Genomic DNA, 17,584 nt, shown 5'->3' on the forward strand with positions numbered 1-17,584 from the left:
AGGATGAGAGGAATCCAATAGAAACAAATACTGTAAGGAAGATTTATTGTTAAACAATGCGAAAATGAATGGAACAGGATGATCGATAAACAGTGATCTTGCGAAAGTCAATTCGCAATATATTAGCGTTGGGGGCGATGTTTTATGGAGGTATATATATTTCTATATATTAGCTGAGATGATTAACAGCTGGATTGTGTGAATGTTAAGTGGGCAAGAGCTGCAAAAGCAACAAGAAAAAAGTGAAGCATAATAAACAAAGTTGAACAACAGTGCAATGAAAAAGTGTTCTTTTTATTGAAATTGTCCCTACTTTTGAGTGTGTCCTTTAATCCCTCCCGTACCTTCGTTTCCGTTAGCATTCATAGATGGTGACCATTGCACGTTACACTCGGCCGGTGAAAAAGAATCTTTGATAAGCTTTTATTGTGCTATAAATTTCGAAAACCTCTCTCAACATTGCTGAAGTTTTTGCACACGAATCAGTTAATTGTTTGTGATGATTTTGCAAAACATGAAAAGACTTTTTTTCTTCTGCCCATATTCCTAATTGAAAAAAAAAAAGACTTGCGCAAACAAAACTCCAGAAAACCTTTTTTGTATTCAGAAAAGGTTTAGAACCATATATGATGATCCTGGCGGCAAATGAGGGTCGTTGTAGGTCCTAAGTGGAAACGAAGTTTTGAGCTCCCAGCATATCGAGTATACCAAATATTCTAAGGGGAATATTTTGTTAGTTCGAGTATTCTTGCGAGCGCAAGAGCGATATGTTATCACAACTTTTAGCCATACGCACGCGTATATGACTCTGTAGCCCGATCGAACCATTTGCTACTCTCCGGAAGCTCGATCTTTATCTCCCTGAGTCTCTAGAATAACTTTAACGCTTCACATTAAGTATATGGTTGTCAGGACTTTTCTGCTCCAATGTTTTAATCGATCAGGCTCATTCTTCAGTCTGTCTGATAATGAGTCTAGATGTCTGCTCACTGCCGGGTCTAGATCCCCTCGCTTACATTCGCAAACCAAATTTGTCACTTTACGTTTTACTAGAATTGTGTTTAGACGCTTTTGGGTATTTGCGCCCTGCCATCTTATGATAGCCGGCTTCGAATTCCTGTACCTGGGTATCGTTGAAGAGTAGACGTGTTCGAGCGCAGGCTTTATTTATTAATAGTCTACTTCTCGGTGTCACTGGTGCACCATTTCGCCTTTCTCAATTTCCCCTGTATTCCCCAAGTTCCAGTATGGCTTTGCTTGTCCCTCTTCGGTCCTTCAACAGCTTTTTCGATCTATTCGACTTCCCCCTCACCTTAAACTGTTTTCGGACCCTTACCTTAATCTTGATCCAATACTCATCCTTTCCCCTCCTTTCTGCCGTATACGCTACCAACTACAGTTAGGCTTATATATTGTTTAACCATTAAGACAGACAATTTCAATACATAATAATGATAATAAGAATCCAAAATGCCTAAATATTTGTTTTTAAAGGAAAATTGTGATTCATCCTACAGAAATAAACATACAACTTGTTACATTTTTTCCCTATACTCGTGAATTTTCTTTATTTGTCGTCAATAAAAATATAATATATTTGTTTATACATATATATACAACCTTTCCTCACTTCTTCTCTCCCACCCTAGAGCACCATACGATGAAGCAGCAGTCGTGTGTTAAGAGGGGATCGTATTTGTGTCGTTCGGTTTCTCTTCTTTCCTTAGCGTTCTTCGCGGTTAGACCTCTCGGTTAGATGTGTGCTACATTGGATTTATCATTTCTCTTTTTACTATCTATACATTTCATTCTTTTACCATTTCCTTACCTCCTCGGTGATAACTTGCACTAACAGACACGCAGACATTCTTTCTCTCACGCGATCATGGTACACATTTGGAAATTAATTATCCTCGTTCCGTATTCTCTTTTAGAGAAGTTGTTAGCAGCACATGCAGAACACTAATACAACAACACATTAGAAGGGGAAAAAAGGATCTGCAGGCAACTAAAACATCAATTCAAACACTTCTCTCCTCTAGCAGAGCGTGATTAGCGAATGTAATTTAACAAACAAACAAAAAACGCAGAATTATAAGATAATTCAAAGTGTACACACCACCAATAAGAAGCAAAAATCTATATGATCCGGAATCCTAGCCAACACAACTCTATTGAATCCATGCTTTTTTTGTTACTATTTCTACTTCGCATGTTTTCACCCCTAAACGTGAACCACTTTCTCAAGCGTTTGGGAAGTATTTTGCCTTTTGCGTCTATTGTTTTTCTTCCCTTTTAAACATAACTATTAAGCGCACTCAACATGCTCACTATCCTCGATCCTAATCCCTTGATCGTTATTCTTCTCACTGGAGCGACACACATTTTTCGCTTCTGATCATTTTCCTTCATCCTATTCGTAGTACAGGAGGTCGGTCCGTCAAGTCGGAATCGAATCCACGAACTAAGACAACTCGCGATGCACAGTTGCATTTGGACCGTGTCTTACGATCGTGCAGCCACCGATTAATGGCGCCATTTGGTCGGCGAGGGGAGAAAATGAACACCCAGACACACACTGCGGTGCGTGCTAAAGGTGCTCAGAAGTAAATCAGCTTGGCATCCGATGGACACTGCTCCATTGGACAGTAGGGACACTTTAATCTGAAAGAATTGTTCATTCTGGAATAGTTAGTTGTTTTTTTTTCCACAAAACAACATGTAAAATTGTTAGGGAGGAGAAGGGGAGTGAACCAAAAAAAAAAAACAGGAAACGGATGGAGGATGAAGGTGTGCATGGGACACGTGTAGGGAAAATGTTTGGATTGTTGTGGACGATTGCGGTTACACGGGCATCGATGTCGTCGTTGATGGTACCGGCGCATCCCCGCGTTCGAGAAAAAAGAGAGAATGAAAAGAAAAGTAAAGGTGGTGAACAAGAAGATTTTCTAAAAATATTCAACAATATAATGCGACAGGTATGTGGAATGGGAATGTGGCTCTTGGAAAAGTGGAATACAAAGTTATAAGGGCAGTGGGATTGACAAGAATAAGCTTTGGATGTTGAGGAGTACGACTCTATAAAAACGAAACAGGGGTTATGCTTACATCGGTCCATTGCTAAGTTTGTTTAGGGCATCGCGTGATATGACGTGTCCGCATAGCAGCTTCATTGGCGGGTTGTCCTCGGAGCTCTGCTGTCGCAGAATCGGACACGCAAAGATAGAATGAAACCGGTTCTCTGGCTCCAAGTCGATTTCAATCTATGGAATAGAGGTTATCAAATTTGATCATCTAGAACGACAAAAAGCCTAACAATCAAAGCAATCCTTCAACTCAATATGCTCTGCACATTCGTTTCCAATGGTGAAATCACGTATTGTCTCAATCACCTTAAAGGTTGGCAAAGCATATCGGGCAGAAATCTTTCAAAAAATGTCCTAAAGTTTATGATTTTCTTCTATTGCAAATATATGTAACATTACGTATGAAGGTGAATTAAATTAGCGCAATCAGTGAGTTAATTCGCAATTACAATATTCCAAATACTTACAGGCAGTTCATCACGACCGTTCCAAATGCCCGTCACCTGGCGCGACATCATCACCTGCTTGAGATTAAGCAATGCCGGCAGTGCGGTACAGCCCGCATTGACTATCACGGACAGCGGTGAATCCTTATTGATGCCCAACAGTTGGCAGGCATCCTTCAGAAACACGTCCGCCGTTTCGATCCACATTTCGGGCGCGGTGAGGTACTTGTACGGTGAGTTGTGTATCCCAATCTGCAGATAGATGAGCGTTCCCATCAGGATCTGGATATCCTTCTCGAAGCGTCGCACAAACTTGGCAAAATTTGTCCGAGCGTATGCGATCGCTTCCGTTTGCGCCTGTACACCTCCGTTTAGTATTTGCATGAACGCCAAACGGTGCAGCTTAAATTCCAGCGTACTGTTGCGCGCATCCAGTTCAGCGGAGTAGCGACCGGCCCAATCCAGAGCCGGTGCCAGATTGCCCGTATGTATCGCTTCCCAGATACGGTGCAGCTCAGCGTACGGTTCCGGCACAATGTCTTCCGCCGGCAGACCCGACTCTTTAATCAACGCATCCGCCACATCGTCCATACCCTGGCGGTAGAAGTGTTGGGCCATGATTTTGTTCAACAGCATCACATTCCGCTCGGTCTGGAACACATCCGTGCGCGAGGTGGCCGTAAAGTCGGCCACAAAGTTACGATCGATCGCTTTGCCCACCTTGCTGACGGTGCCGTGCAAATCGCGATGTTCCGTCGTGAGACGGTGCAGTTTGTCCTTTGTTTTCGTGAGCGCCTCGTTCAACACATCCACCTGCCCGGCCGTAACCTTATTGTCGGGATTGCCTGTGGAAAAGCAGGTCGCAATTGTACAATGTGTATTTTCAACTCGATGTAAGTGGGAAAACAGACAAATACAAAACGTTACCTTCCGCAATTGATGACCGAAGCTTCTCGATGAGCGAAATCACATCGCCGATGATTCGCTGCGAGTGGTCATTAATAGCGGAAAATTTGTTGATAACTTTCTCCACCTCCTTCTCGACGGCGGCACAGGATTCCATCGTGTTGTCTCGGCCAAGGGAAGGACGAAAAGAAAAACTACACCAGCAGCCTGCTTTGTTTTGAGGTTTTCTGTTCACGACGGGTTCAGCAGTTGTGTTGGTATTTGTTTTTACCCCGTACAGGAAAAAAACGAGTCCGTTTTCCGAGCCGATCCGTACGTGTCCAAGCAGGAAAATGAAAAGTGCGTAGTGTGTTGGTCAACGTCGGGAGTGGAGGGAGAACGAATGCTGCCTTCTCAAGCAGTAGCAACAGTGGCAAAACAACACACACTTGCACCAATGTTTTCGCCTGCCTCGCGTTCACTGATCGATGTGTTATTTATGCTTTCTTCTTCACTTTTCGCTACCTTTTTTGCAGTACACATACTACAGACAACAAAGAAGCCACCACTTCTTCCCACAAAGCCCGTCCTCTTCGCTACACGGTGCCTATACTCGATGGCAGCAGTAATAACTAACCACGTAAATCACAGCCCCACATATCAATGTTCCACTGTGGCACTTTGTTAGGTGGCCCTTTTTCAACACACGAGTTGCGTATTACACTGTCCTGTTGGTAATTTTGATACTTTACGCCACTGCTACTATTGTTGCCATCTTCGTCGTCGTCGTGTACGCAATAGTCAATTGACCCTTTTTCGCCACGCGTTTTTCTAATTTTGTCCTCGTACCATTAACCCAACTTGAACACTTTTCAACAAGCCAACGAAATCACTGCAGAACGGGATGATTTTTCACGGCACGGGATTTATTTCCGAAATCATCCACTTTCCATTCGATGATGTCTTACTATTGTTATTTTTATTATTACTTTCTTTGAGAAGCACAACGGGTGTCTTCGACGGCCACGATGAGTGAAAACTTGTGTATTATAAAACATGTATGCAGGGGTTGTCAGGCTCTGTGCTAAAGCTGTATTTGAATTTCATTTAGTACAGTTTTTTTAAGAACGAAAATTTTCAAAAATTTTCGTTGCAACGGTCACTTGTACGTTTTTGAGAGAAGGTAATAGGAACGATAGAATCGTAGATTTTTGGCTATTCGTTTGTGCAATGTAAATAATGAATGAAGCAATTCGTTTAATACAGTGCTTTTTGCTGCAATTTATATTCACTTTTGAGTTTTCATCCCGCATAACGATAGCAGCTCTGCTTTCCGTGATTACACAGGTCGTCTAGTTAACGTTGAGCGTCCAACATTCATGTTGGAAAATGCTATAACGCAAAAAAAACTATTACATAGAGGTGCACGCTATCTTCTTTTTCTTGATGTCAGCGATGCTTTATCCCGGAGTCCAGCTTTCCGGGCTCTTCGATACTAATCCGCGATTATAAGCTACAATTCTCTTAAAGTTTGGGGACCGGCAACTGATGGCCATATGTCCCGAAGTACACATTATACAGTGACCGCTAAAAACATAAAATCACTATCGCGACCACTTTTTAAACAGCTGATTTCGATACTTTTACTTAGTATTACTTTATATTATATATACTTTATTATTATTTTTACTTGATTTTAGTAAAATAATCATTACCAACTATCTATATCATCTTTCTTTTTGTTCCAAAATTCATTAATGATTGTGTAATAATTTATAAAACAAATCTGTAATAAGTTTGAAATTTTGTCGACCAAAAAAAAACTAACTTTTTTCTTAGCACACTTAACCAATCCTAGAGTTGAAAAATGTAAAGAAGAGAAGGCCCAAAACTATAAAGATTTTTTTTGTTTGAAAATGATAAATGGTCTTATGTTCATTTACAATTGATTATGACGGGTCAGTGCCGTATTGTCATAAATGGTCTTATGTGTTTCATCCATTTTTTCATCAGAATCGAAAAAAGCGACCAATAACCGATTTCATGATTCATTCAATGTCAACAATGTGTTTCCAAAATGTTTAAGTAACTTGTACAACAAAAAAGGTCGGTTTTCTTGAAAATTGCCTTCACAATCACCATTCTACCTCATGTGCAATAGCAGGTGGTCTTATTTTATTGGTGGTCACTGTTTGTTTGTATTTTTGTTAAAATTGAATTCCAAAATTAAAAAAAAAACCATCCACCGATTGAACCAATGTCAAGTTTAGTCTATGATGATGATGAAGTTTATTAAGTTCAGAAGTTTATTTGATCATTATTCGCTGAACACTTATTAACTAACCTTCTCGAAAAGGACAACAGTGGACGGGTCTAAAGGAAAGCGGAAGATGAAAAGTTTACGTTTAATCCCAAATCCCCATAACTTTTATCGCTGTCATGCGATACGAATCCTGTTTTGGAATCCAGTTTGAGCATTTGAGATCATACGCTTTCCAAACTTTACTAATTCTAGATTAGAGCATCACATAACCTGATAGGTTGGAAATTATTATATTCTCATAAGCCCTCATAGACCATCGCGATCGCATGTCACGATGGTACTATCCATTACTGCTACACTAATTCTACGCTATTGTAAACAGTATAACTAATTCCACATAAGTACTGTGTAGTAAGTTTGTCATTTAACGATGTAAACTTTATAATATTAAGGTAATATCGGTCAGCTTTTCAGGCGAAATTCCATCCATTAGCCAGTTCTACTTCATCCATCATCTTTCGTGTCGAAAAAGTTTTGTCACAGTAGAACATCTTACCCGCGATCGCCTTATTAGCTTTAAGTAGTTTCAAAAATTCGTACCACGTGCGGTTCTTCATCAAAATCTTAGCATTACCGATGATGATCGTTAGTGCTTGGGCACGAGTCAACGCCACGTTTAGCCGTCTAACGTCGGCTAAAAATCCGACCGATGTGCGATTCGAACGTACGGTTGATATTATGATCACTGGTTTCTCGCGTCCCTGGAACTGATCTACCGAACCTACCTCAATGCTATCCAAACCAAGCACCGTAAGGCCGTTCTTGATAAACTCCACCTAGAAGAGATATTGGAAACAGTGCAGTCGGACCGTCTTTTTGTTTGGTTACAATAAATTGAAGCTACAGATGTACCTGTTTAGAGTAGGGCGTCACGATACCAATGTCTTCCTGTTGCAGCATACGACCATTAATTTCTTCCTTCAACAGCAGCTGCACGTACTCGTACACCTTAGTCGCTTCCTGAGCGTTCCAATAGCTGAGCGTGATGGAATCTTGCTGCATATAGCCGATCACAGTGTGAAAAATCATGGGGAAATCTCGATTCGGCAGTTGCTGCCATTTTACGGCCCAGTTAATAATGGCGGGCGATCCTTTAGCACGCAGTTCACCGTCGTAAAACTGTTGGTTGGAGAATTGGAACAATGCACCATGCGAACGGTAGTTATCCAGGAGCTTCGTCACCATGTCCGGGTTGTAGTCGTTGTTGTTCAAGTCTTTTTGATACAGTGGCAGATTCATTAGCCGCTCCAGCAGCGACACGTCGTGTGGAGTGCCTCGCAAGTATGGCATGAGCGTGACCGGTCCGAGTTGCTTCGGATCGCCAGCAAGCACGACACTAGCGTGCAGCTTTCCTTTAGCAGTATCCGTGCCAACGCATGCGATTGGTACGAGTGCGGACAGTTCCTTGCAGCTACCGCACTCGTCGATGAAGATGTAGTCGTACATACTGCGGCCCACATTTAGCTGCAACAAACGCGCGCTAATCATCACCGTGCAGACGAGGATGCGCGTATGGGTAAAGTCCTCCGCCGACGGTGTTTCGTACTCACCGTAATGCATGTTTGACACCTCTATCACTTTTAAATCTATCTCGTGAATATCCCGCTCCGTGGTGAGAGAAAAATAGCGAAAAATGTCCGTACGTGGCACATATTTTAGCAACCGTTTCGTCAGTTCGTTGCAAGCAAAGTTCGACGTTGCCGTCACAAGGATGCGGGATTTTTTTCGCAATTTCCATATCTGCAGCACCGCTTCAACAATGGTGCATGTTTTGCCGGTGCCGGGTGGCCCGAACAGGATGTAGGGAGCCGGATATGCCGTTCGGTTGATGATATTTTTGATAGCCTGTTTCTGCTGCTCGTTGGTGGCAATGCAATCTTGAAACCATTTGAACCTGCAACGATCATCACACAAATAGTTATTAGGCTTCGAAATTACACTGGAACCAACGAAGGTGAAAATAAGATTACATTAAAAATACTCACTTAGTAATGTGCTCTTCTTTGAACGCTTTTTTTATGGCTTTGGTCGATTTTTCGGCTTGCGGTTCGGGGAAAAGCACACTGTTTAGATCGAGGTGACAAACATAATTTAAAGCCATGTGTTCCATTATATATTGCGTCCGATTTAATGGAAATACGAGCCGCAACGAGCGTAACTTTCTTAGTGGAACATCAGTTTTGATGATAAAGCAGGAACTACGATCGATAATCATTCCGCGCGTCAGTATAGATTTGTTCGCTTCACTGTAAACATGTACGTGGGATCCAACATCGAGCAGAACCGGAGGCACGTTAAACTGTTCGATAGAGAGCATGTACTCGTTTGGCAGCGTTTCCTTCAGATTTGCACTCTCGATCGTGTACCGCTGCATCTGATGATCGCGATGGAGTTCGTCGATCTGGTTCAGCATACGCAAATATTCTACGTAGTTCTTCGAGTTGAGCTTTTCACTTCGGTACTTCTTAAACCGTTCTAACCAAAGGGTAGAATTACGGTTGTAGTGTTGAATCGCGAGAAAGTCGTTCTTGTAAACATCCTGCACATAGTCCGGTATCTCAAACATGGGCAATTTTTTCATCGCCATTGGAAGGCTGGAAATAGAATTATTTATCTAGTGATACTGACCAGTAATACAACAGTCAAATCGAATTCTTACCCACGAGGAATTCGCGGTGACAGCAGATGAATAAGTACCGTTTCACGCAACTTAAAGTTGGTGCCAATTACCTGACACAGCAGCACCACATGGTACGAACGATCCTCCTTTTCGTGAATCTCCCTTTCTATCACATATTCGTAGCCGGGTACCATGCGTAGAACGCCATCGAACAAGGAGACACGCATGTGCTTTTCGTAGTATAGATAGATCTCGCGCAGTATCAACACTTGTGGGCACAAATTCTGTACGTACAGTACGACCATCGATTCCCTGATGCTAAATTCGACCATCATCCGAAAGATTGGCTTCGGTATAGTGAGTGGTTCTGCTTTCCCGGGAGCTTTGAGTGATGATTCGATCCATTGCAGTATGCAACGTGTCTTGCCCACTATGCTGCGAGCGTTTGGTTTGATTTTTTTCATGTTGCCTGTGTAAATAAGAACATGGAGTTGGGCTTGAGAAGGCATGACGAGAGAGAAATATCTTTATTCCGTATTGCATCCACTAAGCTATCTTCTTGATTATCTAAATTCGCATAACTAGTTATTAATCATGAATAGGACAACATTGGTTTGGAACGGCACGGCCCTCGTAAGACACATAATGGAAAGTTATCATCAACGAAAACGAAAGCAAGACAAAAGGAAGGAAGAGGAATATAAAATCTTGTATGAGAGAATAAATGAATTTGGGACGAATGCGAAAAGAGCATAGAAATGTATATGAAAGGGTCCTCTACAGCAGGTAGATGACTGTAAACTTATGAGCGAAGGTCGACGACCGAGCCAGAAGAATAATTCCTCCCTCCAACGGTTAATGTGAACCCTTTTTCTTGGACGATATAAACACTATTAGCGAGCATGCTCATCCATGGCGTAGGAATTATAATAACCATGGAATTCCTTCGTTGAGGGTATGGAATCAAAAACTGACTGAATAGTGTATAAAAGGAAATATATTGGATATATCATGCTAGGAATGTCCTACGATCGTTCCGTGCGCTAGATATCTGCACAACTCCCCATCGTCTTTAGTATCAGCGATTACGGAGGGCGGAGAGGCGACATGGTATCGACGAGTCTAGTAAATCATTAGATAACCGAGAGGACCGTTACACTATACTGTTTTGGGGTTTTTCAACATTACCTCCCTTTTGTAGAAAAGCGAGAAAGCCAAATGTCTAAACTCAAACGAATATCATACCGGTCCTCTGTCCTTATCGTATTGCCACAAACAAAGAACATCGACGAAGGATCATACCCTTATTCTACTATGACTCCAGATATCTACCTCAGCCAGCGAGATATGCTACCGTGGACCTGACGGCTTCATAGATGGCTGTACTTTGGGGCGCTAGAGCAAAATCCTTCTCCCAAATCTCCTCTACTCTCTGAACCTATTCGTTTCATTCCGTCTTCCCCAGGCCGTACCAAAACGTCGAACGCAGTTTGGCAGTAGTGAACCTATGCTAACGTGTGTACGAGTTTCAACTGTTTTTATCCCTTAACCCATTTTATTTTTAATTTACGCTCTTTTCCCGTTTTTACGCTCCCGATTCTTTCCTCTTCCCTGTAAATTATAATTAGTTATTAAGTTTAGATTTTAAGAAATTTTGTTAATCCTAGGGAAGGCAAAGAATTGTATTGTATTGAATTGAATCGAATTGATAAACCCATCTCGACTGGTGCAGAGGATTCTGGTCAAGACAGGACATTTTTGTACAAGATCCCCAATCGTTATTACCATCAATGTGTGTAAAGTAAGTAAGTCAGTAAAGAATTTTTCATAATGAGGTGTGGATGTGGATAACCTTCTGACGGTGGGCGCGTCGTCAATAAGGCAGTTTGACAACATTTCTGTTTAAAAAAAATTTCTGCTTATCTATTTTAAGGACCTCTTTCAAAAGAAAGACAGAAAGACCTGTGTACCTTTATGCTTACGATGGGGTATAACTTAGGTGCCAGCTTCCTGTCGTTAAGCCGGCCAACCAGTATCAATCGATACTGCAGCACAAGATCGATAACGGAAAAAAGAGAAATATTATAAAATAGATATAATCATTTGTTAGTTTATCTATAAGGAGGTTTCAATAAGCAGCGATCAAAGCATCCACTCAATGATAATCCGAACAGAAATTGTTTAACTACAATTTTAGTGGCATTTTCGTTACCAACCAGTTGGAAGAAATGCAATGAAAGCTAAAACGCGATTTTATTTGCTAACGACAAGCGTGCAGTACGTGATTCCTTCAACAATGTTTATAGTGCGAGATGAGAGCACGATACAGTATGATTTTGCTTTGCTCAGCATATTTCTCCAGCAAGTGCTACATCATGATGGGCAAGTGTTTTAAATGCATGCGGAAAGCTAACAAGTGGTTGAAGCTGCTGCAGAGTTTGAAGATCGACCAAAACGGTCTCTAGGGGTGAGGATGCGTCACACAGTTACATTTTTGAGACACATCAGACTGTCTTGTTGTGATATGCGAACGTGTATCGATGTGGTAAATCCATACAATAAACAAGGAAAAGTTCAATTTTAGTTTAGAGCTACATAACTGCATCCTAATTCAAATTAGAATACATTTCTAAACATTCTGCAAAACAAATTTACCACCACAGACGAAAATAGCATGTACGTATAACGATGTTGTCATGGAAATGGGATTGACATAGTACGAGTAGGCGAGATATTCTCCTTTGCATCCAAGAGCATTTGATTAGAAACCGTCGCTTCTTTGCTTTTCCCCATTCATACAATCTTCCTCTGCGTTCCCGGAATTAATTATTCGCGGGGAAAAATACGATAAGCGATTAGCGGCTTCCGCACGCAATAAAAAAAAAGTCAAAAAAATGAACCCGCAAAAGTAACGTTATATGATGCCTATGATTTGTAATACAGTCTTTGTTTCCTTTCTGCACATACATATCTAATCTTCATATCTGCTTGTTGCATTCCTTTTGTTACTGCTTTAAGGCTGCTACTATATATTGAACTATGAACAGTAGGAACAGGAGGTGAGTAGTATGGAAATTATAAAACATTTAATGACATGAATTTTACTGGAATAATCATAGATATTTTGTGGGCTGCATATACAACCGATGCATTTTTCTTTTAAGTGTAGAGCAATGTAGTTGAACAGCACAAACCAGTCGCAGCCAAAATAAACACCTCGCGACGCAAAGTGTACGTCCCCCCAAACGGAGCAAAATAAATGCCGCCAGTGATTCATCACCATTGGAAATTGGCGATCGTTTTGTTTGTTGTTTTTGTTCTTTTGGACAAAACTCAATTTTTTTCATGTGTAATGCTTTTCAACAACATGTGTTACTTTGGACGCGGCAATAAGTTTTCGCGTCACTAATTTCATATTATATCGTTCATCATCTCATCAGATCGTGCCGTTCATTACCTTTGTTTGTTGCACTCGCGCCAGCCATGATCGATGCACGTACGCGTTTCACCAGTATCGGATACTTGAGAGTTGTTTATCAATAGATTATAAAATCATTTCACTTTACCAAACGAAAGCACAAGCACTACAGTGCACATTTAGTTAACCAGCACAAACCGTATCTGTTGTGCACATTAAATTCAAAACACAGAGCTACGTACGAAGAACTGAGAACCAAGCAATGCCGGCATACACTAACACGGCAAAGCAGGCCGCGCCAAACGAGACGTGCAAGTGTTGATTTTCTGAAGGCCCGTACACACGTAGGCAATGTTGAGCATCGCTGCGGCACTACATGTAGAACAAGAAATAAACATATTCCCAGCAATATACATGTAACTTTTAGTTTTCTGTTCGATTTGATAATTGTGATAATTAAAGGAAGAGTGAAAGACTTCAGAAGCAACCCCCTAGAACAATTTTTTACCCAGCATTGTTAGATGTCAATTTTGTTGGACTGTCATGGTAAAAACAATGCACAAATAATTTGTGCATTATTATTTAATATGGTTTCTAGACACCAAGTAGGATATGGAAAATGAAGAAAACCAAGCATTTGGTAAAAGACTTGAGAAGGATAACCAGTGTGATGGTGCTGCATCACATCTTTCGTCCTTGAACTATATTCACAGGAAGCTTTGTTCCGGACATATGTAGATGATCGGTGCTGTTAAATAAAAGTGGATAATTTTGGAGGTCTAGTCACTTATGAAAATGCTTGTTTTACTTAATTTTTCATGTCCTAATTGTTGTCTAGGAATCATTTTAAGCAATAATGCACAAAGTATTTAACGAACGAGTTTTGACGATTCCGAGAATACACTGTCCATCAAAATAGACATCTCACAGTGCTGCAACTATTGGTGTGCCAAATTGACATTTGGTTAATTGGGTGTATAACCAGTCACGATTACGTTTGTGCATATATTTATTTATTTTCTTTCTCCAAGTCATTGCAAAACGCAATCGCACGAAGAAAACGCATGCGATAATTCTCGTTCCTGTAGCCGGCTTCGAATAGAGTTTTGTTTTTTTCTTTCTCCAGCATCGTAATCTCCAACGCGATACCGTGCGGTTTTGCACATCAAGAAGGCCCTGTTTGTGATTGTGATCCTAGCTCGCCAGCCGAAAGAGAATGGAAAAGGTGCGCTCTTAATTGATAAGGTTCAACTGGAGGTTCACACGAATCAATCAAATTATTGCCACAACCTATTGGCGGCCTCCACCATCATGGTCGAACCAGTTGTTCGCCCGTTTGTCGTGCGTTTCTTGTGCGGATTGTTGGCCGGTTTTCTTACGGCCACGTTGATCGTAGCGCTAATGGCACGGCAGGGAATCGCTCCTTTTGAGATGGAACCTCCACCGCAACCGCTAGTATCTCGAATAAGTGAAGGGGGCGATGTAAGTGCGAATGAAAAAGACAAAATCGACCGATCTAAGATTGCAAGAACAAAACCTAACAAAAGTGTAGCTTTTAAAAAAGAAATCATCGATCGAACTGTTCTACTGTGAATACTAAAAAAATGCATGACCATCGTGAGCTTTTGGACGATACTAATTCGGTTACACTAACATTCGAATCTCTTTCTCTCGCTACAGGACTTTCCTGCATTAAAGAATGATAATCTGCTTAGGGCAGCAAGGGGCGAGCCGGTCGATCGCGTGCCCGTTTGGGTAATGCGGCAAGCAGGCCGTTATCTGCCAGAATTTCAGGAGGTGCGAGCAAAGCATGACTTCTTCACCGTTTGCAGAACACCGGAGCTTGCTTGCGAAGTGACAATGCAGCCACTGCGCCGGTTCGATCTCGATGCTTCGATCATCTTCTCTGACATCCTGGTGATCCCGCAAGCGTTGGGCATTACGGTCGAAATGAAGCCGGGCGTTGGTCCGGTACTGCCCGAACCACTCGTCGGTCCTGCCGATCTTGCACGTCTCAACCAGACTGGCACTATTGAGCGATTAAAGTACGTTGGTGAGGCGATTACCATGATGCGCCGGATGCTCGAGGGCAAGGTACCACTGTTCGGATTCACCGGTGCACCCTGGACGCTGATGGGCTACATGATTGAGGGAGGCGGCAGTAAAACCATGTCGAAGGCGAAAGCATGGCTTGCGGATCATCCGGAAGCCAGTCAACAGTTGCTGGACATTCTCACCGACCAGATTGTCGATTATTTAGTTATGCAGGTGAAAGCTGGCGCACAGATGCTGCAGGTATTCGAATCCAGTGCGGACCATCTTAGCAAGGAACAATTTCTATCCGTTTCGTTACCCTGTCTGAAGCGGATTCGTGTCGATTTGCTGCGAAAACTGGCAGACGAGGGTGTTCCCGCTGTTCCGATGGTGCTATTCGCAAAAGGAGCAATGCACTCGCTGGCGGAGCAAGCCGAAACCGGTTATGAGGTGATCGGGCTCGATTGGACCATTGATCCGGAGGAGGCTCGCAAACAGGTCGGTCCGAATGTGACACTGCAGGGCAATCTGGACCCGCAGGACATGTACAAATCGCCCGAAGAGCTGCGCGAGCTTGTTCTGACGATGGTACGAAAATTTGGCAAGCATCGCTACATCGCTAACCTGGGACATGGAATTACTCCGCAAACACCTATCGAAAGTATGACTGTGTTGGTGCAGGCTGTTCATGATGCGTTGTGATAAGCGTGGAAATATTACCATCTCGTGTGCCCTCTCTCGATAGACAGCTACCATTCGATGATGGTGCTATGAAAACATTGATGCATTTTTCATAAATTTTGCGCATTTTGCAGAAGCAAAGCATATAAGCGCATTTTACATAAAAAGAAGTTGCATCACAATATCATCACTGCCTACTCTTGAGAACTATCTATGCTTGCCACAGAACAACAGATGATTGAGACATGGCATTAGAGCTAACCATCGTGTTATCAAAAACTGTTCTGTTGTAGGGGAATACGTCTAGATCGTACTAGTAAAGGTGAGCAAATATGCAAATTGTTTTGTTATTATTGAGGGGAAAAATAAAATTATTTTGCAAATAAATTAGTCAACAGATGTGAATACCATCTTATGATACAATAAACGCGAACGTCTGTGCTTTTACACAAACAAAGCAAGCATCTTCTTTTTTTTAAATCACCAGGCAAGCAAGATGAGGGACACTGTCATTCCGCAAGGATGGCTGAGGCAGGCGTATCTTCACTATTACAGGCTTTTACAATCCAGTTCAGATATACACGCTTTCTCAGGCCACCTCAACAGCGTAACACTATCTGTAAACAACGTAAAACGATTCTCAGAAATCGGTCTTCCTTTACGTTGCGTCTTACGAATTTGAAACCATTCATTATACATTGGCACTGGACTGAAAAAACCCTGTATCACTTCTTTCGATGAATCGTAGGCCAACTCTTGTCTAGAGACACACTGCACACTTAAATACACTGCACAGAGGACAATAACAAACGTACACCTGCATGTAGAGTGGGGGGATTTAGTTGTTTTATCCTCTTCTCTTCTTCTTCACCTCTTTATTCGCACACACCGACGAACAGCGCCAAGCCCGAACAAACGAAGCCTTCGATTATTTACAAAGCTCCGCCGTCTCCGTTCATTTTACACCGTTTCTTGCTTAATCTTCCGTCGATTCGACGTTTTCGGTCTGCAGTTCCCTGAACGTGGGCACTGGAACGTATGTGACCAGCGTGTACAGCTTGTTGGGTGAGTCCTCGTCGTCGTTACGGCGGCGGGAAAGGCGCACGCGTATGCGGAAAGGTGGGTTCCTGTAGTAGGGAAGGACAAAACGATATTAGCGAATGTCTGCTGGCCGCAACACACACAGTGTCTAGTTCCTCCATACCTGATTCCACGGTGCCAGATAGCCTTGTTCAGGCGGGTGTCGATGCGAACGTCCGAAGTGCCCATCTCCTTCTCGGCAAACTTGCGCACGATCTTGATCGCTCGCGGGGAGCGCTTTTTGTAGCCAACCTTGTGCAAGCGTCGGTTCAGGTTGATGGTGCACTCCCGTGTCACCACCTCGTTGATAGCCGACTTTGGCTTCTTCTCACGCTTGGCCTTAACCATGTTGGAGGATGTTTAATTAAACTGTAATTACAAAGCACAACAGAATCATCTATTAGCATTCCCGTTTCAATGAGCCCTTTTTCACTGCTTCTTGCCGAAGGACACTGTATTGCTAGCAGGACTCATGTCCACGGAATCCTAGACCGGAACGGTTTCGGTGAGATGTTGACAGTGCATTCATGAAGCGGCTTCGTACACAACACCGACTTTCAGAGCCGATATATCTATTTCCCGCAGGCAAACCACCGAACATCCATGTACCACCGAAACTACCACCTTTCCTACATATGATTTTAGCAATACAGGGCCTTTTTGGCTGGAAAAACAAAACTTACAGAGCAATTCTTTTAATTAACCGAAATGTGTCCGCTAGCACTCGTCGATGCCGGAAACGAAAGAACGCTTACGTGGAAATTTGACATCGGCTGTCATTCGCAGTGGCACATAGAACGCGTGACAGCTGTTACGATTCAAAGTGTGCGTTTCTCGAAAAACGCACACTTTTGTAAATTCGTTAGAAGAGGAAAACATTTTGTTTCTCTAATCATGTTTCAGTACCTTTTTATAGGCCACGGTACGCGAGAAACTTTTGAAGTCGAAATGTAAAAAAAATGTCATATGAATAAACAAATCTTAAAATTGCGGTTTCATTTCTTCAGAACG

At 42.2% G+C, this 17,584-nt stretch overlaps 4 protein-coding genes across 6 annotated transcripts; 1 reads left to right on the forward strand and 3 right to left on the reverse strand.

The window, feature by feature from the left end:
* Nucleotides 1-2,580: 2,580 nt before the first annotated feature.
* Nucleotides 2,581-4,604, reverse strand: LOC126556141 (E3 ubiquitin-protein ligase RMND5A). Of its 2 annotated transcripts, none has more exons than XM_050211361.1 (4): nt 4,460-4,604; nt 3,554-4,377; nt 3,109-3,263; nt 2,581-2,682 (listed from the first exon to the last, which is right to left on the reverse strand). In XM_050211361.1, exons 1-4 carry the CDS (start codon nt 4,593-4,595, stop codon nt 2,601-2,603), a joined length of 1,197 nt encoding a protein of 398 aa, XP_050067318.1. In that variant the 5' UTR covers nt 4,596-4,604; the 3' UTR covers nt 2,581-2,600. The 2 variants fall into 2 exon arrangements, with proteins under 2 accessions (XP_050067318.1, XP_050067319.1); XM_050211362.1 differs by having other exon boundaries at nt 2,588-2,664.
* A 2,546-nt stretch (nt 4,605-7,150) lies between these two features.
* On the reverse strand, nt 7,151-9,692 carry LOC126567395 (putative helicase MOV-10). Its single transcript, XM_050223617.1, has 4 exons — nt 9,400-9,692; nt 8,726-9,334; nt 7,593-8,634; nt 7,151-7,516 (listed from the first exon to the last, which is right to left on the reverse strand). The coding sequence occupies exons 1-4, from the start codon at nt 9,690-9,692 to the stop codon at nt 7,151-7,153; spliced, it is 2,310 nt and encodes a 769-aa protein (XP_050079574.1).
* A 4,293-nt stretch (nt 9,693-13,985) lies between these two features.
* Nucleotides 13,986-15,517, forward strand: LOC126556189 (uroporphyrinogen decarboxylase). Of its 2 annotated transcripts, none has more exons than XM_050211413.1 (2): nt 13,986-14,003; nt 14,459-15,517. In XM_050211413.1, exons 1-2 carry the CDS (start codon nt 13,995-13,997, stop codon nt 15,512-15,514), a joined length of 1,065 nt encoding a protein of 354 aa, XP_050067370.1. In that variant the 5' UTR covers nt 13,986-13,994; the 3' UTR covers nt 15,515-15,517. The 2 variants fall into 2 exon arrangements, with proteins under 2 accessions (XP_050067370.1, XP_050067371.1); XM_050211414.1 differs by lacking the exon at nt 13,986-14,003 and adding an exon at nt 14,080-14,260.
* Nucleotides 15,518-16,348: 831 nt separating this feature from the next.
* LOC126556386 (60S ribosomal protein L31) lies at nt 16,349-17,382 on the reverse strand. The gene is made up of 3 exons (XM_050211651.1): nt 17,257-17,382; nt 16,698-16,942; nt 16,349-16,620 (listed from the first exon to the last, which is right to left on the reverse strand). Exons 2-3 carry the CDS (start codon nt 16,919-16,921, stop codon nt 16,470-16,472), a joined length of 375 nt encoding a protein of 124 aa, XP_050067608.1. The 5' UTR covers nt 16,922-16,942; nt 17,257-17,382; the 3' UTR covers nt 16,349-16,469.
* Between the last annotated feature and the right edge of the window lie 202 nt (nt 17,383-17,584).

Source organism: Anopheles maculipalpis, chromosome 2RL (assembly GCF_943734695.1).
Source record: "Anopheles maculipalpis chromosome 2RL, idAnoMacuDA_375_x, whole genome shotgun sequence".
NCBI lineage: Eukaryota > Metazoa > Arthropoda > Insecta > Diptera > Culicidae > Anopheles > Anopheles maculipalpis.